The following is a 21,861-nucleotide window of genomic DNA, read 5'->3' as shown; positions in this document are numbered from 1 at the left end:
ATTTCTACCGTGGCCTCTGAATCTGCTTTTAGTACCGGAGGTCGTGTTCTTGATACATTTAGGAGTTCTTTGACTCCTAGAATTGTGCAAGGTTTAATATGTGCTCAAGATTGGCTTCGGTCCTCCAAGACAGAATTAAATGTAGAAGAAAATCTGGAAGAGCTTGAAGCCTTCGAATCTGGTAAGCTATCAAAATTTTTATTGCAGAATTTGAAGTATTTCTTTCTTTCTAATAATTGCCTTTATGATACTTCATGAATTTTATTTGTTCTTGCAGAGTTGCTGAAGACTGGAACTGAACCAACTATAATTGACCTTTGAGAGGTCACAAATGCTAAAGTTTGCATTTTGAGGGTTGAACCAACTCTTGTTGCAAGTTGCAGTTTCAGCGTAATTGGCTTTCTGTATTGCAACTCTTCTTGTGGCTTTCTGGACTCTGGATTGTGGATTGCAGTTTCTGGATTGTGGATTGTGGATTGTGGATTGGAGTTTCTGTATTGCAACTCTTCTTGTGGCTGAAGTTGCAGTTTCTGGATTGCAGTTTCTGGATTGTGGATTGCAGTTTGTGGCTTTGTGGCTTTCTAGATTGTGGAATGTGGATTGTGATTTTTGGACAAGTTAATTTAGACTTTTATTTTTGTTTCATTATGATTTCTAGATTGATTTATGATTGTGGATCAGTGGAATTTCTGATTTGTAGCACCAGGGCAACAGTGTGATTTCTGGACTTGTGATTTCTGATTTGTGATGTCTGGATTTGTTTGTCATTTGTGATTTGTTTGTGGATCAGTGTAATTTGTTTGTGAATTTGTTTATGATTTCTGAATTTTAATGATCAATGTGAATTGTGTGTTGTTTTGATTTCGAATTTCTGGAGTGATTTGTGATCAGTTACATTCGAACAATTTGTAAGTTGTGGCTCAGTTCAATAGCATTGCTATTTGCTGATGAAAAATGGGCCGAAGAAGCAGTTTTCTGGAATTCGGTAATTCGGTATTTTTTTGGTTTACCGAATTGAATTCGGGTTGAATTCGAATTCGGTAGTCTCTAATTCGAATGCGAATTAGGTCGAATATTTCCAGAACCATTTACCGAAACTTACCGATTTCAACTACCGAATTACCGAATTCGAATTCGATGCTCACCCCTAACCACAACCGTGTAGATTTGTCCAAACTCTTAACTCTGTTGTTTTTTAGGCCGTTTCACCTTCTATTCAATTTGCGATATCAGTTCCAAATTTTGCCTTCTTCTTCCATTTATTTGCCTCAAGTATTTTGTGCAGCATGCATTCAATAAAAAATGATATTCTTTCTTAGTTTTTATGTGCCAACGTCCTGTAGAAAAATGAAACCTTTTTATTTATGCAAGTTCATCTCATGTTTTTAATACCTATTCTGTCCTAACCTTATTCCTAGTGCTCGTACAGAGCAAGACACTTGCATTATGCTCACTAGCTTTAAGACTACTTAAGTTTGTTCTATGTTTACCCTTTTACGCTTTAATTACGTATGCTCTCTTTTCATGTACTGTTATTTACTTGCTATTTCTTAACCAATTCTTTGTTATGTAACTTGCTCCAGAGCAAAATCCTGCGCCTTCAAAGACTCACATGCGCCTTTCTGAAAAATTTGATGAATTAGACAAGCTCAACGCAGGCAACTCTCCAGATGAACCCACCAGCTCTGCCAAGAAATCGAAACTAACCTAGAGTAGAGTTATTCATTTTTTGTCTTCCTAAGATAGATGCGCCTTACCAATGGTTTGCACTCCTACATTTTGGCAAGTTTCTTACAAGGGTCGTTGATTTTTTCATGAACCCTCTTCTTTTGTACGTATGTATTAATGAACCAGCAACTTTCGACGCATCTGCTGTCCTCAATAGTCAACTTTATTTATTATTAGTTGTATACAAGCCTACTTATTCCGGTGCTGCTTTCTAAAACTTTCTCATTCATTCAGATTGCGGCTTCTATTGCTTATAGCAACAGCTTATCTAATCACCACTGATATCTCCTAGGTTGCTGCAATTCGAATTTTCAGATAAACAAAAACAGTATGCTGCACTCTGTTTCACGGAACCTTCTTCCAAAACTTAAATCAATTACAAGGGAAAAAAAAGAAAGTATTAGGCAAATATTTCTCAAACGTAGGCATAGAAATGAAGCATACAAATCGCACACATGAACATGAAAAGTATGGTCATAACTTAAGCAACAATAGAGGTCTTCAACCCTCCAACTAACCTTGACCTCTTCTTAACCAAACTCTCACTTCTTCTCTCACCCTGCTCCTTTAGCCTGCTAGCAAGAAGCTTCTGATACTCGGCTCCTTCAGACTTAACCTTTGCAATTCTCTTCTTTTTCTGAGCAATTATTGCTCTCTTGCTCTGGAATATCAATGAAGCAACCAACCTCTGCATCTTACGAGCTTTGCTATTCTTTTTACTTAATGATATAAACATTGATACAAACTCAGCAACAATCCGCGCTAGAGTGCTTCTGCTCTCGACTTGGAAAAGGAACAAATGCAGTAAAGAATAACAGTAAATCAAAAACTCATCAACCTTTATTGTGACCGTCCTCCTGTGTGTATTGACATACTTTCTCAGATCCCCTTATTTTAACACATTGAAGAGCTTTCTAATTTTCGAAGCCTTTTGTAAACCTCTCATTCTTGGCTTCTCAATATCAATGAGTCCAGCCAGGTCATTCTCACCTTTCTTAACAATGACAACATTCAGCACAGAGAGATCAACGCTAGCAATACATCCGCCAGCACATTTGCTGCTGCGCTCGCTATTTCTCCTCCCATAATCACGAAACCATAGGGTCCCTAATCAAGTTAAATATACAGTTCATCAAGTAACTGCAAATTGCAATAATGCCTATTACATCATTTTTTCCCTCATGGAGATTCTAACCTCTACGAAGCAAGAGACACACACACCCAAGAGGCAAACCTCTCTATTTCATGACAAAACCCTGCTTATCACATCCACCCATTATCTTGAACCCCTAGCCCTTGAAATCCTGCAAAGTACAGCCAACTTATGTTCATGTTTGTACACAGTTATGCAAATGTAACAACAAACAATTGCATGGACTGCTAACAAGATACATACATCGCCAACACCATTGCCACTGACTTCCTCTGAGATCCTCTTCTCCCAAGATATACGACTATTTATTAAACAACAAAATTATGAAATCAGCAGGGGTCCTTTTATTAAATGTAAAATAAAGCAGATCAAGCTATGTAATTTGTAGTATAAATAAAAGCAACAATAAATTCATCCAGTTTAAGCAAAAATATCTCCAATCAGGAAGGGCTACAACCGTCCAATCTAATAACCATAACCCAGCTATCACCAAAAGTTAGAAGCATCTAATCTCATCACCATAAAAATACTAATAAAAATACATCGCCAAGCGTTAACAATACTAATAAAAACTTTCTCCTTCTTTCCGTTAAATATATTTATATAGTCAGTCCTTTATTCAACACGTGATGTACCAAAATTCAATACCATACACCTCAAACAAAAAAGCTGCAGCTGTCTACAAGCACCCATCTCTACTGTTTCTTATTTCCTTTTAATTCCAAAATTTACCAGCATTTTTGGTGTCTATATTAATAGCATCATACCAACTTTTCCTCCTATTATCTTCTCCTTCTTCTGCCACTTTCATAGCACAAAATATGTTTGATCCACCCTCAGCTTCCCACCAACCAACCAGCAACTTAACCCCTTGCTGCTTTCTCTTCAAATGTTGCCATAGAGGACAGGTGAACCTTTTCTTTCCTTATGAAAAAAAAACGTTCAGACTATCCAAATATAATATATTCTTATTAGTCTACTTACTTTTAATTGCTCCATCAACCAATTCCAGATTTTTCCCGCCCAGTTTCAACTCTTACTTCATCAGCATGAAAAGAACACAATCATCCTCAGATATGGAATACAAAAATGGCCACTCACAATTGCCAATGGCTGCTTTGAAGAAGGATGGGATGACTATTGCCATGACAATATCATTAACACACATGATATGTTGATGGTTCGCCATGCTGGAAATCTTATTTTCGACGTTATTCATTTCTCTGAACTCCAACAACAAGTTTACTTATCCTGGACAGTTCCACTTCCAAATATTTTCGAGAATAACGCTACCTATACGCAAGGCCTGTATATGTTCTCCTCCATTTCCTATATTCATTTCAATTATCATTATTTATAATGTATTATCTGTTTAATGGCCTCAGCTACCACATCCTTATCAGTTAACCGCCATGATGTCACTTCATCATTAAACCCAGACTTTTCTCAAAACATAACTGATTTCCATTGTTTTTATCAAATTTTCCATTCAGCAACGCCAAATTCAATGGTAAGTTATTATTATATGCACATTCATCTATTTTCTTTAGCCTTTTTTTATATGTCCGTTTTCCATTCTAACTTTTCTTAACAATTATTAGAAAATTCCAAGATTCACTGCTCACTTCTTCAACAGTGAAAGAACTCCCACCGTGCTTATCAAAACTGGCAATAACATTACAGAGATTGGTATCAGAGGGAAACACCTGAAAAAGAACTGGAGAAGCTTCGCTCTTCAACATCAATTGCAGCATAACGACACTCTTGTGTTTATTCCAGAATCACAGACCACATTTGCTGTTTTAATATTTGATTATAATGGAGTTGAAAAACTATTTCCATGGTATTACACTTTCGGCATTTATTCAGATGCTTAAAGCTGTAATTAACCTCTTTTAAGTCATCTAATCATGCCTCTGCGGCTTTTTAAATGCTTCCATTGATGTACTAGAACATTTTTCCTTCCAATAACACTGCTCAGTTTTATTCCACCTCATTACATAAGTGCGCCATTAATTATGCAGCTCCTTTATTCCAAATGCTTAAGTGAATACTAAATTTATAACTTATCAATACCGATATTAAAATGCTCCAATAATTGTCAGGCCTTCGCAAAAAATTTACAGCAAACGTCCAAAATATTTACTGAATCTCTGAAGATATTCCTATCATCAACATTTTGTACTTTTCACTACCTAAGAATGAATACACGTGAACGTTTCAGATTCTGAACACTTTATCACGAATAATGGTCCTTGCTACAGCTCTACACCTTTACCTTTGGACGAAAATGACAGCATGCATATCAGCTTTTGAAATTCTATACTTTTATGTTTCAAACATAAATTTACCACAGTGTCTTAAGTACCTAGCCATTTCACTTTTGTATGCATTCCACCAAAACATACAAGGACAAAACAGCAATCTACAATACTTTCCTTCCTCTGATTCTACTTTTAACATCAACATCTTCCTTCTCCTTCTCCTTCTTACCATATCCATTCCTGCTATTCCAATTCTATCTTTTCTGCAACCCTTTTAACTCGTATAGATTATACTTCACCCATTTAATTCTTTTATATTTCTATTATGGAGTATCCTACAATGCACCCTGTAGTAATCCCTCTGTCCGCTGTTCGTCCGCATTCATCAAACTGGATAGTTGCTCTCCAGGTTATAGAAGCTAGACATATTAAAAACAATTCGCACTTCCAACAAAACTTTTGCACTTTTGTGCTTGCTGATTCGCAGGTAACACATGCTTAATTCCATTTTTAACTCATGACTATTTAGTTATGGACTAATCACCTTTAACAATTCTTAATATCAGGGTGTGAAAGTTAGTATGCATGCTATCGGAAACATGATTGCTCGCCTTACTGGATTACTGCTGCTATTTAAAAGCTACTACATTTCTGGAGCCTCTGTTCACCAACTACACAATGCTTCTCCTCCTACCAAATATCCATTTTACTGGATTGTTACTGAAGCTACATCAATTCATCAAATTCAACAGCTCGATTATCCCTCTCTCCCTTCGCATTTTCAGTTATATCCATTTACTATGCTGGACGTAATTGCTGATACCGAACAATTAATAAGTAAGTTCATCATTATCCTCTGCTTGTTTTTCCCCGCATCTTACTTACTTGACATTTTTTTATAATCTTAATATATTCGCTTCTTCCGTTTTCCTAAGCTGTCATGGGAGTTATACTCCATGCTCTACCTAACAACATTGTCCCTGGTCAAGGAACACCACGTGTAGCTCGAGACTATGTGATTGCTAATCAAGAGTAAAACATTTACTTATCAATCTAATTTTCACTTTCGTTCTTTCAAAATCGTGCAAATTTCCAATAACGTATTCTATTGTTATTCATTCCACAGCATGAAACCTTTGATATTAACTTTGCAAGATGAGTTTGAAGAAAATTATGGCCCTGCTATTGCATTAGCAGAAGACCCTTTTCCAATTATCATCGCCATAAGAGTCAAAGCTACAACAAATCATTGTGCTCACTTACTTCACCTTTATTATTTAAAGAGTCTTCTAAACTTCTATCATTTCCAAAAAAAATTCTCTGTCACCTATATAACTTTTACCCTATTCTTGCCAAACATATCAGATTTGAGTCTCTCAACTCACCATTCCTGGGTGATTTTGGTAGCTCCGACCGCTCAACAGGCGATCAACTTAAAATCCTGGTAGAACGTTTTAACCACTTTCTGCGTTATTATCTCCTTTATTATATAACAACTTAAATATTTCGCTTTTATCATAGGCATCATTACCATGCCGATATCCTAGCACGAATGCTTAATGAGAGCAGTTACACTAACCCACGTATACTTCTTCCTCCTGTAAACCATAATCGAATCACTCATATTGCTTCCGTTCTTCAATAGGTAATGTTCCTATTTCAATATTTACATTTACATATACTGTCCTTTACATTCACTTCCACAGCTTTTTCCTTTTTTTTTAGCCTTGACTCTTTCTTCTACCTTTTCTTCTCTCTCAAAGAAACCAATGACTGCCTGGATTCAAGGTGTTGTTGAGCTGGATTATGTACATCATAACTTAACTTATATAGCTTGTCCCCTTTGTTACTATCCAAGCAAAATTGCAAGCAATTTGCCTGTTACATGTCAACACTGCCACTCTAACGTAGATTTAGTTCCTAGGTAAACATAATTATTAACTTCTCTTGCTTCCTTTCATCACCAACTTTAATCGCTTCCAATTTCTAACTGCAAACCTGCCTATTTCTTCGTTGCAGAGCTCTCATTGCAATTTCACTCATTGATAGAACTGGATATTTATGTGCTACTGCTATGGATATTGAAGCAGAGAAGCTAATTCAGTATTCAACCGTGGAACTATACCATTTACAACAAGAAGTAACCACTGATACTTTTTCAAACTAAATATTTTCTTGCTTCTTTTTTAAACCCGTTACAGTTTTCTTCCATCATTTTTTTATAACAGGGCGTTGATCTTGCTCAATACCTTGCGCATACTTTACAAGGAAAACTGCTCATGTGCTACATTAAGCCCTCTCCTTCCAAATTCAGACCCATAAAACGTGCAGCTTATGAGATAATCACATCCTACTCGGTTGACGAAGTTTTCAATGCTGAGAATATTAACATGAACAACCTTAACATCAATGATTGACCTTCTACTTATTTTGCGTACATCACTGTTGCCTTTAATCTGATTTTCACTATGTATATTTAATCATAATTCCTGCGTATTATAACTACATTTCCTATTTTATTTTCTTTGTCTTTACACTCCTCCTTTATTACATACTTATTTATTTTACAATAAATTCTCATTTTTGCACTAATTATCTGTCGCTATCACAATACTACCACAAATATAACTAAGCCAAACATCCAAATAAAATAATTTCCACTTTCCAGTTCAATTTTTACTATTCAAATCAAAATGCAATCAACACAAACCAAAAAAACAATAGGTATATAAACAACCAAGTTTTCCTCACACAAAATCCCTCCTCATTTTCTGGGCAATCTTTAAACTTATACCGCGCATCGCGTGGTAAACACCTCCTAGTTCTCTCTAGTTGCTGAATATTTTTCTACCATACTCCTGTTATCGCTTCGCGCTGTAAAGAATTTGACTTTGTAAAACTCGTCTGAGGAAGAGCAGAGCATCTTGTTCGAGCAATATCATTACACAATGCACCGCGAAATCTATCCATCTGCATATGAGCTTTTAAACTTTTGTCTTAGAAAGATTATAGGGAAAAATGCACTTTTCATCCTCAAAGTTTGGACTGTTGACCAATTTCATCCTCAAAGTTTCACCAAAACACATTTCATCCTCAAAGTTATGTAATTTTGGCCAATTAAGGACAATTGACGGGAAGTAGAGAAATTGGCGTTAGACCCAACTGTAAACCCAACAAAAAATGGGTTAAACCGACTGAAGCCTTTTTTTAACAGAACAAAAATTGTTGCAACGGACCAAAACCAACATTCTTCTCCTTCTTCCCTCTGCCTTTCTGCAACTCCAAAATTTTTTCCCAAAAGCCAAACCTTACACCACCTTGAAGCAATCAAATACTAAATTTCTATATTTTCAAATTCACATAAAGAGAGTTGAGAAGTGACTGAGGGGGATAGAGGGCTTCCAACCATGGAAGATGTGATAGTGGAAACCCTTCTATCTAATGAACGGGAAGCTCAGATTTTAGCTGCCAGAGAACTTGGTAAACTTGCAACCAAACTAAGACAGAGTTAGCAGAAAGAGGGATCATTTCTCGGCTCGTTACGATGCTTCGTAAGCAAGTTTATGAAGCCACTAAAGCTGCACTCTGCTCTGCATTGTCTAGCTTTTCACAATGAAAGGTATTGTTTGCATCAGTTAAATTTTGCAATTTTTGAAGTTGCATCCGAAGGCATTGGCTGTAGAATTGTTCCCCATCTAATTTTGCTATGATTTTGCAGAAACAAGATCCGAATTGCAAATTCTGGTGCCATACCAATATTGTTGGAGATCATTCAATGCCAAAAAGAGTCATTGATTGACCTTGCAGCAGCAGCCCTCTTGGTTCTTTCTTCTTGCTCCGCTAACAAGTTAGCAATCGCAGCATATGGGGCTGCCCAAATCCTGGTTGGATCTCTGAATTCCCAATTGGCAGAAGAACGCGGTTTCCAGAATCTAAGCGTGCAGGCTAAGCTCGATATCATATCCATATTTCACAATCTCTCCACCCATCCTCAGATAATCCCATCTATTGTTTTGGGGTGGGGGAGGAGGCGGTGGTGGAAATGGAGGAGGCGGTGGTTGGGGAAGTGAGAGTGGAAATGGTCAACATGCAAAGGATGGGAATGTGATTGTTCACCATAACGGTACGAGTTCTGGAAGTAAATGGCAATCAGGTTGCGCACTATGGAGGTAGTGGAGGAGAAGGAGGGGATGGCGGCGGCGGTAGTGGCGGCGGCGGTGGAGATGGAGGTGGAGGCGGTGGAAGTGGTAGTGGAGGGAGAGGTGGTGGAAGGAGGAAAAGGAGAGGAAAACATACATGCGGTAGAAGGAGAGGTAGTGGTGGCAGAGGTGCTGGCAGTGGTGGCGGTGGAGATGGACGTGGAGGTGCGGGTGGGGGTGGAGGTGGAGGAGGAGGCGGCGGTGGTGGAAATGGTGGAGGCCATGGTTGGGGAAGTGGGAGTGGTGGTGATGGCGGCGGCAGTAGTGGAGGAGGTGGTGGTGGTGGTAGAGGGGGTGAAAGAGACGGTTGGAGATAGGGAGGTGAAGGAGGAAGAAACCAAGGTGGGTGTTAGGGATGGGGATGTGGTGGAAATCAACCTCCACCAAGTAAACGAACCTTACAACTGGATTTGGCATTTGCAAACGTCTAAGAAATCCAGAGATTGAGAAAAAAAATTTGGGGTTGCAAAAAGACAGAGGGAAGAAGGAGAAGAATGTTGGTTTTCGTCCGTTGCAACAATTTTTGTTCTGTTAAAAAATGGCTCCATTCGGTTAAATCCATTTTTTGTTGGGTTTACAGTTGGATTTAACACCAATTTCTTTATTTCCCGTCAATTGTCCTTAATTGGCCAAAATTACGTAACTTTGAGGATGAAATGTGTTTTGGGTGAAACTTTGAGGATGAAATTAGTCAACAGCCCAAATTTTGAAGATGAAAAGTGCATTTTTCCCAAGATTATATTGTATAACATTTTCTGGATAAAGGTACGCATGCATATGCATTACAAAAAATTTCAGAATTTCTTTGTTTTCGTGCAATTCAAACAGAGAGTTGGCCCGTTAATACTGAGGTTTATAAGAAGCTAAAGTTTATCAATGATTTAGTTTGCTGAATTACAGGCTATATAGTCTTCATTCTGGCGCTTACCCATATGATTCATGTTCTGTTCAATTGCATGTCAATTTCTTTTAAGGGGTAAACGACATGAATCATGCTTCCAATAATTGATATTGGACCTTCATCATTTCTTATGATAGAGAAGAATTTGCTATTTTTGGAAATAGTACGAAACTCAAATGTACTTTTCAGTAGCTCAAATTTTGCTACATTTTTTTTTATCATGAATCTTTTTTATTTTTTTTTCTTTTTTCTTTTTGGGTTCTCCATAGATGTTTTAATCATTACTTTTTGAGATGTATCAGTTTTTCTAGCTATCAAAATCTTATGTTGAAAAGATTCTAATACAAATACTCCTACAAAACTTTCATTTATTTTAAGCACTTTTAGTGCAATATTGGGGCAAGTAATTTTGACATGGAGGTCAAGATTTGGATATATTGATCAAGTTCATTGGTCTCTTTTCCCAAGAACATATGTCATGGGTTATAAACTTGGGATATTTTAATCTCTATCCGTAGCTCATTTCCCCTTGAGACTGTGACATGCAATGTACCCCACTGGATACATTTTCGCAGGGGAATTGAAGAATTGGCACCATTATTACCAACATGACACTTTAACAATGAGAAACAACATAATATAACAAAACAAAACACAAAAATTGATCATTATCATAATTCACAGTCCAATTTTCCAAATACATTATTAACTCATTATCATTATCATGTACCTATTGTGCATATCTTTATCTCCAAATACATAACTCAGTTCCTTTGCTTTATCCCTGAAAATCTGACCATCTTCACAAACTGTTACTTTCTTAACTGACTCGGCCACAGAATTTCTAGTGAAAGAACCATCATTTTCATCTCTTGGAATTTCTACACCCACCTTTGAATCCACCAGAATCCTTGCATTCAAACCTTGATCAACAGCTATTGGTAACATTATTAGTGCTCGACCAAACTCAAGTCCCTCAATTATAGAACTCCAGCCACAGTGGGTCAAGAAACTGCCGACCGAGTCATGACTTAGTATCTTGGATTGGGGAGCCCAAGTTTCCCATACAATCCCTCGGTCCTTAACTCTCTCCAGAAACCCATTTGGTAGCTCCAACGAATCAGACCTCCTTAAAGCCCAGAAGAAGCTTAAACCTGACAGCTCCAATCCAAGAGCTAACTCAGTGAGTTCATCTTGACTCAGTCCCACCTCACTCCCCAAAGCTACATAAACCGCAGACAACTTCTTCTGCTCATCAAGCCACTCCTTGATTGCAACCCACGATTCATTTTTGTCAATGGTTTCAATTTCTTGATCACCTGGTGGCATGAGACCGAGTGGAATGACTGGCTTATGATGAAGTTCTTCGAGCAGGTTCAACCATAACGGTTCAAACTCGAAGCAGTGACGAATTATAATCATGTCACACCCCGATATGGCCGAGCCAAGCCGATACGTATCAGTAACGCTCCCTCCAGGCTTGTTTGACGTCTCCAGAGTCCGTTTCCACTCGTACATCCTATATGCTAAATTCGTAGGAAATGGAATCCATTTCGGGGGGGCAGTGTAATCCTTAAGAGTCAAATCTTTCTTGGGGGAATCGATCATGACCGATGTTGGTCCAAAAAAATCCAAAAACCATGCATTAATCACAAAGAAATGGGCACGAGAAATTCTAAGCTGAGCAGCAATGGGAGGTAACCAATAAGGAGCAAAATCGTAAATAATCCAATCAGGAGTTGAAGACTCAAGGAACTGAGTCAACTCATCTTCAAGACCATCAAATGCTTTCTTGAGAAAATGGATGTCTTCAGGGGGAACATCCATAGTGGCCTCTGCATTTTCGGGAAGGTTTTCTATCCTTGGTAATGTGAGATTAACGAAATCAAAACACGGGACTAAGTCTGGAGGCAAAGTTGGCAAGCGATTCATGTTCCTAGGGGTGGATAGGAAGGAAATTTTGTGGCCCTTTTGAGCTATGAATTTGGCCACCTCAAAAAATGGAATCAGGTGGCCAAATGCTAGCCATGGGAACACTGCTACGTGTAATTTCCTATTGTCAGCCATTAATCGCTCTATAATTAATCTCTCCCGGGCTAATTGCTACACTGGCTTGCCAAATTTTGAGGACAAGGCTGTACAGATGCAGAGAAGAACAATTGTTGCAGTAATATATCCAAACAACAAAATAGAAAAACTGGAATTGAATAAGATTAAAGTACTTAATTAAGTGGCCGGTGTAGTATAACGTTGGAGTTGATAATTAAATATAAATGAATCTTAGCGTGTTTTGGACGGCATAGTTGTTTATATAAACGTCATTGCTGGACATAATTAGATTCTTAATTAATTAGTACCTTGGATTACGGATCTTATACTTATTGCACCAATCTTATTCAATTTGGATTTGGTCAATTCAAACTGTTGCTTGTGAAGAATTTTATTCAGATGAAGATTAGCCTGATACAAGTATTATGATGCTAGAGTTATAAAAAAACAGAACTAACCTTTCAATCTTTGATTTTTATTATTTAGTTTTTCCAGCGAAAGAAATGATTATGTATACATTTGTGCGCTATTTTTTTTTTTTTTTTGGATTTTTTTGTAGTTGAAAACATTAAAATTTATTCTTCATGGAAAATATTTTGAGTTTCTATGAGAATATTCCTTAACACATTTTCAACCATCTTTTTACCTCACATACATCATATGTTAAAACAATGTTACAATAGTGTTTTTTTTTTTCTACAAAACTCCTACAATATTTACAATCCAAACGGATTGCCATTGAATGAATGATTTACATTTGAATTTATTTTTAAGAACTATACCTGTCTAATGTACAAAAACATTAATCATATCATTACTTTAACATTATTTGTTGACCTTGGTTGATCAGTCCTTAGTTTTGATGATTAACAAACCAAAATGTAGATTTGGGCTAATGTTTTTATGTGAGCAATTTGTTAGAACAGATTCTTGTGGCACAAAAGAAGAAGCAAAAACAGGGCACTCATGTGGGACGTCCGAAAGGAAGCTATCGGACGTCCGAAAGGATGAAGAACATCAAGAAGGAAATTCTGTCGGACGCTCGTGAGGAAGTATCGGACGTCCGGATGGATCGGACGCATGCTTCGGACGCACATCAATCTCATCGGACGTCCTAAAAATTCTACGAAGAATTGATAACTCTCTGGACGACGTTCGGACACAGAAGCTCGGACGATAAAATCCCATCGGACGTCCGAACAACAACTTGACTGATTTTTCGGACGATGGGATCGGGCGATGACTAAACTGTCGGACGTTCGACAGGCCAACGGCTAGTTTCGACAGCATTTAATATTTGACCGTTGGAGAGCCTTTTGGAGCCATTTCTCACCTTCTATAAATACCCCAAAACACAAGAAGGCAGAGGACTTTTGCCAACACAAAATACAAGCTTACAAGTGAGATTTTTGAGTAGAAAGATTCTTTGTTGGTTGTATAAGGGGTTGGGAAAGTTGGGTTGTGAGGTTGCTCAAGTGAAGGTTACTCTCTAGGTGGAGTAAAACCTTGGTGAAGGTGAACCTATCACTTGAAGTGGTAAAACCTTGGTGAAGGTTGCCTCATTTGTATAAAATAGTTCTTAATTGGGTGAGTGATCTTTCAAGTGTAGGTTGTTGAGGGTTAACTAGAATAGTTGTAAAACTCCTTGGCTCAACCAAAGAGTGTTTGGGGTGAGGAAGGAGTGAGCCTTCACTTGTACATCTTGGTTAGCATCGCCATCTATTGAAGAGGCTATTGGATTGATATTTGGTTTGCATTTCTTATCTTTTCTCTTTAATTAAGTTTTCTTTATTGTGCTTAAATTTGATATATCTTTGTGCATCATTGTGAAATTGTTTGTACTCATTGGGTTGCACCCGGCCTTACAATTGGTATCAGAGCTTGGTCTCCTTGAGACCAAGCTCAATCGGCTTGGAGTAAAGATCATGGCAACCATAAAAGTTTCCTTTTTAGAAGGGCAATCTATTGATAGACCACCTATGTTTAATGGTTCTCATTTTAGCATGTGGAAACAAAGAATGATGATTTTCTTACAATCCGTTTATATTGAATTATGGTATGTGGTAGAAGATGGTCCTTATGAAGCTAGAATAGTTGACTCTACCACCAATTTGAGTAGATTAAAGACTAGACAAGAATTGAATGAAAAAGACAAGAGATACCTTTCTTTGAATGCCAAGGCCATGTGTATATTGTACAATGCATTAGATGTAAATGAATCTAGTAGGATTAAAGGTTGTAAATCAGCTAAAGATATTTGGGATAAATTGTGTGTATTTCATGAAGGTAACCAAGATATTAAAGAACAAAAGAAATCTTTGCTTGTTTCTCAATATGAATTTTTCAAAATACATCCTCTTGAAAATGTTGATAAGATGTGTAGTAGATTTTGTGACATTATTGAAGATCTTAAATTGCTTGGAAAAGAATATTATTTGGGTGAGAAAAATAGAAAGATTTTGAATGCCTTGCCAAAAGAATGGGAAAACAAAATAAATGCTATAGAAGAGGCAAAGGATTTAAATTCTATGTCCATTGAATCTCTTGTGGATACCCTAACCTCTTATGAATTAAAGCTGAAATTCAAAGTGCAAGAGGAAGAAAATGCAAGAATGTATAAGAGAGGCATAACTTTTAAAGCATCTCAAGTGGGGGATAACCCATCCTTCATGGGTAATGAAATCATGGAAGTGGACAATGATATAACTCCTCACATCAAAAGTTTCAAGAAGATCTTCAACAAGAGATGTTCAAGAGGAGATTGCAAAATTACATGGGATGAATGCAATTCAAAAAGAGAAAAAGAAGAGTTGGCCCAAATGGCACTAATGGCCGTTGGAGAAGATGATGTAAGTTCTTATCACTCTTCTTGTGATGAAGATAATGAAGATGATGATGTGAAAATTCTTATGATTAAAATGCATAAAAGTTTGAGAAAATCTTATGCTAAAAATAAAGATTTGAAAACAAAAATAAATGATTTGTTGGAAGAAAACTCCAAACTTTTTCAAGAAAACAAATGTTTGAGAATGGAAAATGATGATTTAAAAAATCAAAAAAGTGTTTTTGATTGCAAAAATAATTTGAAAAGGAAGTTGGAAGAGAAAACAAAGTTTTATGAAAAAATGTTGGAGGAACAAAATGTGTTAAAGAAAAGAATTAATGATTTGAACGAGTTTCTCCAAAATGAAAAACAAACGTTTTCTCAAACAAAAGAAAGCAAATCTTTTCAAGGTACAAATAAGTTTGCTATGATAAGAAGTAAGAAAATTAGTTGCATTAAATCCACGTATGTGCAAAATACTTCTATCATGTGTCACTTTTGTTGCCAATTTGGACATATGCAAAATGATTGTTATGTAAAGAAAAATATGAGAAAAGGTATGAAATCCATGTGGATTGCTAGATCATGTTGTAATAACTCCCAAGGACCCTATTATGGTCTTGACTTGAAAATAAAGGGGAAGTTGGCTTTTTGATTGATGCCAAAAGAGGGAGTAGGACTTATTGAAGTTTCTTTGTATGTTGGCATTTTCTAAGGGGAGTTTTATTTGAACTTATTTGATCAAAGAAATCTTCATTTTGTTTGTCATCATCAAAAAGGGGGAGATTGTTGACCTTGGTTGATCAGTCCTTGGTTTTGATGATTAACAAACCAAAATGTAGATTTGGGCTAATATTTTTATATTGATGCCAAAAGGGGGAGTAGGACTTATTGAAGTTTCTTTGTATGTTGGCATTTTCTAAGGGGGAGTTTTATTTGAACTTATTTGATCAAAGAAATCTTCATTTTGTTTGTCATCATCAAAAAGGGGGAGATTGTTGACCTTGGTTGATCAGTCCTTGGTTTTGATGATTAACAAACCAAAATGTAGATTTGGGCTAATGTTTTTATGTGAGCAATTTGTTAGAACAGATTCTTGTGGCACAAAAGAAGAAGCAAAAACAGGGCACTCATGTGGGACGTCCGAAAGGAAGCTATCGGACGTCCGAAAGGATGAAGAACATCAAGAAGGAAATTCTGTCGGACGCTCGTGAGGAAGCATCGGACGTCCGGATGGATCGGACGCATGCTTCGGACGCACATCAATCTCATCGGACGTCCTAAAAATTCCACGAAAATTTGATAACTCTCTGGACGACGTTCGGACACAGAAGTTCGGACGATAAAATCCCATCGGACGTCCGAACAACAACTTGACTGATTTTTCGGACGATGGGATCGGACGATGACTAAGCTGTCGGACGTCCGACAGGCCAACGGCTAGTTTCGACAGCATTTAATATTTGACCGTTGGAGAGCCTTTTGGAGTCATTTCTCACCTTCTATAAATACCCCAAAACACAAGAAGGCAGAGGACGTTTGCCAACACAAAATACAAGCTTACAAGTGAGATTTTTGAGTAGAAAAATTCTTTGTTAGTTGTATAAGGGGTTGGGAAAGTTGGGTTGTGAGGTTGCTCAAGTGAAGGTTACTCTCTAAGTGGAGTAAAACCTTGGTGAAGGTGAACCTATCACTTGAAGTGGTAAAACTTTGGTGAAGGTTGCCTCATTTGTATAAAATAGTTCTTAATTGGGTGAGTGATCTTTCAAGTGTAGGTTGTTGAGGGTTAACTAGAATAGTTGTAAAACTCCTTGGCTCAACCAAAGAGTGTTTGGAGTGAGGAAGGAGTGAGCCTTCACTTGTACATCTTGGTTAGCATCGCCATCTATTGAAGAGGCTATTGGATTGATATTTGGTTTGCATTTCTTATCTTTTCTCTTTAATTAAGTTTTCTTTATTGTGCTTAAATTTGATATATTTTTGTGCATCATTGTGAAATTGTTTGTACTCATTGGGTTGCACCCGGCCTTACATTATTTATGTCAGTGAAACATTTTATAATTTTGAAAATATTGGAAAAACTATCGTACCAGTTGTCTATACATTTCTATGTTATTATTCATTATATATATATACATATATCTATTGCCTTTAATAATAATGTATTCTATACTAAAACAGTTGTTTCCTTTAACCTTGACTACTAGCTCCCCCACTATTTCTGCTAATGATCAGCCTCCTATATGATGTCTAAAATCCTTATGAAGATAAAGAACCCAGTCCTTCCATCCCCTGTAGATTTTTTTTTCTTTTAATAGATTCGTGAGATAGGTGGTTTTACTGGCCAGGTTGTGCGTATGTCAAACTAATGCGGTAATGCTCCTCCCATGGATTTGAGCAATAGTGGGTGATTTTTGCAAATGTGGAGATTTAAATCCAATGATCCTTTTTATTAGTTTGGTCAATTGTAACTTCTTTTCACTTAAGCTAGTCAGAGCCACCCGACCATTTTTGGCTTTTCATGCACAAATAACGTCCAGACAAACTTCGCAGAAGTTCCATGCAGCCTAATCAAACTTTGACACCTAAAGCTAGCATGTTGTCAAGGGCAGCTTTGCCTAGTGCTCTCTCCGTCCCTAGCGATGGGTGTCATATCTTCTACAATAATAAATATCTATTCAAATAAAATATAAATTTTTATATATAACGATGAGTAGGATCGAATTCAAGGGACTGGAAAAAATTCGTTTCTTCTAGAGCTTGGAATATGGGAGATTTTTATAAACTGGAAATAATTAAAACAACTCAATTAAAATAAATATATAAAAACTAAATGACAATTTATTAAAATTGAAGTAATAATAGATAAACTCTAACCAAGAAATAATTTCGGATATGATTCATTCAATTGATCATTGATATAATGATAATTCCATTTACGCACTGATAAACAAGTTATAATTGCTAAACAATCGATGGTAATCAATTTCTCCTTAATGTATTGGTGATTGAGGTGCGACTATTAACCATTGTCCTAATCAAAAAATAACTCTAACTATGACCGTAGAGTTCAATTTTCTGTTCTAAGTAAATAACGCGTTATGATGGTTATTTTAAATTAGCCTATATGTTCCTCTGCGATAAATCTAATCATGTCAGTTACCACTAGTTTAAAACAATTAAAAATTATGAATTTAATTACTTTAATTGTTTTAGATTATTAGATTAATTTAAACACCAGGTCCTAGATATTCAAATAATATAATAACCATAAAAAATTAAATCAGAGAGCATACGAATACCAGTAAATAAAAAATAAATATAATCAATTTGATCTTATAATTTTAGTTGAACCAAATCCTCCATCGTCCCTTGACTAGAAAACGAGAAGTTTAGTTCATTTCCATTGAAGAAATCACACGCAAAATAGTTGAATCAATTGTCGAAACCATTCTTCAATTATAGGATGGAACGCCAAAAAGAAAAGAAAAGAAAAAGACGTCGTTCTTATTTCTTGAGGAAAAGCAAAGAAGTCCCCATGATGTCCTGACTTCGTGAGAAAAAAAAAGAAGAAAAGATATACGACAATCCTCTTTTTCTTGGTCTCCTATTCCGACTAAACTACTCTTTAAAAACAAAGTCCTAATTCTAATAATCCAACGAATAATTTTTTAAAGAGTCCTTAAAAATAGCCTAGACTACTATTGTAACAAAAGTAAGAGACTATTCATTCGGTGAAGAATCTAACTTCCAGGACTTCAATTTAAGATTGGAGATCACGTGCTAAATCCCCGAACTTTCTGGACATGTAGGGTTTGGACCTTGACGCATCATGCTGAATCGCACAAAAATTCAGTTAAAAATCACATCTTTATTACTTTTTGCTCGAATTCCTGCAACCAACACCAATTACCAAATATAAGTAGAATCTATTAATTAATGAAATATTTGGTCAAAATCAAGGAGAAAACAATCATAAATTTTATAACAAGATGTAATTTATCACCTAGTAAATTTAAGGATAGCAATGGGGGTAGGTGCCCGTAGGAACCCGCACCGCGGGGGTAGAAATGGGGCAGGGTCAAAATATTTCCCCCCCGCCTTAAAACGGGGCGGGGGGTGGGGAAACATACATCCGCCCCATCCCCCGTCCCGTTCCCCGCATACAATTAAAATATATATATATATATAATACAATCCTAAATTTTCAAAAGTTGCATCCTTACTTACAAGTACAATGCTAGTCAATGTCAACGGCCGCCGCAACAACTGAAGAAATTTCTTGGACTATTGTTAATTTGTTTCTAACGCCCCCCCAAGACTAAACTATCCAATTCCAACCTGTTTTGCTCCTAACCCTTTTTTATTTCGATCAGTTCCCTTCCTCCGCACTGAATGTAACTTGACTTGTTATACTTTATTTTCATATTGACAGTTTTTTAATCTTATTTAACATTGTTCACAATTGTATTATTGTAAATGAACATTTATGATAAGTTGATTTCTTCTCCGTAGGAGACCGTAGGGGAAACGGGGCGGGAGCGGGGGCGGGACAAGGGTTTGACAACGGGGTGGGGGGTGGGGGAAGGTTCTCCCGCCCCAACCCCGCCCCATTGTCACCCCTAAGTAAATTGGTCACCGATTAGTTATAATTGTTTTTTGAACAGAAATCATTGTGTATCAATAACTTATGTTGATTTATTTAACTTTTCTCATATATGATCATACCATATCATACTTCACACAAAAAACTAACATATAGAAATTTAAAAATTTTAAAGTGCTAAAATAAACGAGGAAGATACTTTAACCTAATACACCATGAGTTGTCTTGAACTCCCAAACACATGCAATTGGAATCATGGATGATCTGCTAGGTAATGCTCAAGATATAAAATCTGGGAAGTTTCCAAATTCTCTTTAATTTCTCATTGCCAGAATTAATGCACCATGTATCAGAAATTGTTACGTAAAACTGTAGACACACTCATATATGTATACTGCTACCATTACTATAATAATAATAATAATAATAATAATATTAACAACACTTCTACTCCCGATATTGGAATACCGAACAAGTACCAGACTCTATTTTGATTTTGGACCTAGATCCAAGAAGCGTCGTACTAGTTGTTCGGATTAGTTTCCAAGATGTCCTTTCCCAAGTCATCTAGATCTTTTACTCGGACGAGGAGGCCAAGAATATGATTGATTTAATTCGCATTAGCACCTTGACATCTGATGAGTTAGGGAGACGGCATTGCAGATAACTCTCATGTAGTTACGTCGAATAGCCTTTCGTGGGTAGCTCGGTTGGGACTGATCGTCTATAATTATAGTAAAGTTCCAGCTTCGATCCTTACGTGCTATCATTGTTGGGTATTTTTGAGGCAAAGCTCTGAGGTATTAGCCTCCAGACCTAAAAAAAAAAAATTATGTCGAATACACTTTTCTAAATACAATTAAAGTCGGTTCTCCAAACTGTAAGTACCCTTGACTCTTTCCCGTTTGAAGTGAAGTAACAAGCAACGGCCTCTCTCACTCTCTACCTTACTAATTTAAGTATAGAAGATGATGAAACGGTGGACAGGTCCCGCCTCTGCTGCTCCTTGTTTAAAAGCAAGATTCTCACCCCCGCTGGATTTTGACTGCACAGATCCCATGAATCACGTTCCTACATAGAGAGTCGTGTGTTTTATGTTTATAAAGACAATACCGACTCAAAGGCCAATGTCAAGTCAAATACTCGAAATTTGGTAGCGTAAAACATGACGGGGAAATGAATTTAAGAATGATATCGTCTTGAAACAAAATTTCCGTGGGCCAGTAGTTTGGTTTGGGGCAAAATCATACTAGCACTAGTCTAGCTACGACAATGGCTGGCGCCTAATGCTGTGGTGCTGGAACACATAATTGCATGAAGCAGTTCTTATTAAACCAAAAAAAATAAAAAAATTGCTCGAATATATAATTGCGTGAGGCAGTTCTTATTAACAAAAGTACATATACTTGTTTTCTCTAGGCCGTGTGATATCAATTTCCACTCGGGCAAGTGATTCACCTTCTCAAATCTACCCAGTTTTTGAGAAGAAAAGTTCCATTTGCCAACGTCTTTCCGCCCAGTTGTGAAATTTTGAGTGGCTGGTAATTCAATGTTTTGGTCTGTACTTTTCGGTTTGGCTGTTTTGACAAGTAGTCCAAGGAAGAAACAAATACTTGTCTGGCTTGGTTGACTGGAATATTTGCAGACCATGTGCGAGATGTAATAGTCGATGGCATGAATTTTCTTATCTCATCGTGTATACGTTAGTCACTATCTTTTTTTTTTTTTTTTTACGTTATAGCTATTACATATATCACATGATTTATAAGTAAACTATAGACCAAGCCTACACGAGTATTTTTCTCCAAAAATGAGTTCTAGAAGAATTAATAAGTAATAGTTCTGTCTCAAATTCCCAAAAGTTAGGCAAAGCATAATGTTGCTTGGCTTGGAAAAGTAGTAATCAAATCTACATTTTTTTTAACGAAATCGAGAAAGCTGACTATATTAAACACACCAATCACAAACTCACAATAACAATTGATATGGTTTTTGGTTAAGTACGAAACATACATTCCAAAACTAATTTATGGGCAATAATACTCGCACATCTCTATTTGAAATTCACGCACTCTCATCACCATAACATGCATTGCATCTTGACCAATTTAAGTTGAGGTAGTGAGAATGTGTGAAT

At 36.7% G+C, this 21,861-nt stretch overlaps 1 protein-coding gene and 1 pseudogene across 1 annotated transcript; both read right to left on the bottom strand.

Moving 5' to 3' along the window:
* Positions 1-2,209: 2,209 nt before the first annotated feature.
* Positions 2,210-4,100, bottom strand: LOC113700519 (small ribosomal subunit protein eS6-like; annotated as a pseudogene).
* A 6,785-nt stretch (positions 4,101-10,885) lies between these two features.
* Positions 10,886-12,416, bottom strand: LOC113700518 (putative UDP-rhamnose:rhamnosyltransferase 1). Its single transcript, XM_027220999.2, has one exon. It carries the CDS (start codon positions 12,310-12,312, stop codon positions 10,951-10,953), a length of 1,362 nt encoding a protein of 453 aa, XP_027076800.1. The 5' UTR covers positions 12,313-12,416; the 3' UTR covers positions 10,886-10,950.
* Positions 12,417-21,861: the final 9,445 nt, after the last annotated feature.

The sequence above is a fragment of the Coffea arabica genome, chromosome 7e (assembly GCF_036785885.1).
Source record: "Coffea arabica cultivar ET-39 chromosome 7e, Coffea Arabica ET-39 HiFi, whole genome shotgun sequence".
NCBI lineage: Eukaryota > Viridiplantae > Streptophyta > Magnoliopsida > Gentianales > Rubiaceae > Coffea > Coffea arabica.
Note: the sequence above shows the minus strand (reverse complement) of the source record. Positions and strands in the feature narration are given on the sequence as shown.

Bases quoted from the DNA above. Each gene is read 5' to 3' on its own strand.
- LOC113700518 (XM_027220999.2), bottom strand. From the start codon at position 12,312: ATGGCTGACAATAGGAAATTACACGTAGCAGTGTTCCCATGGCTAGCA.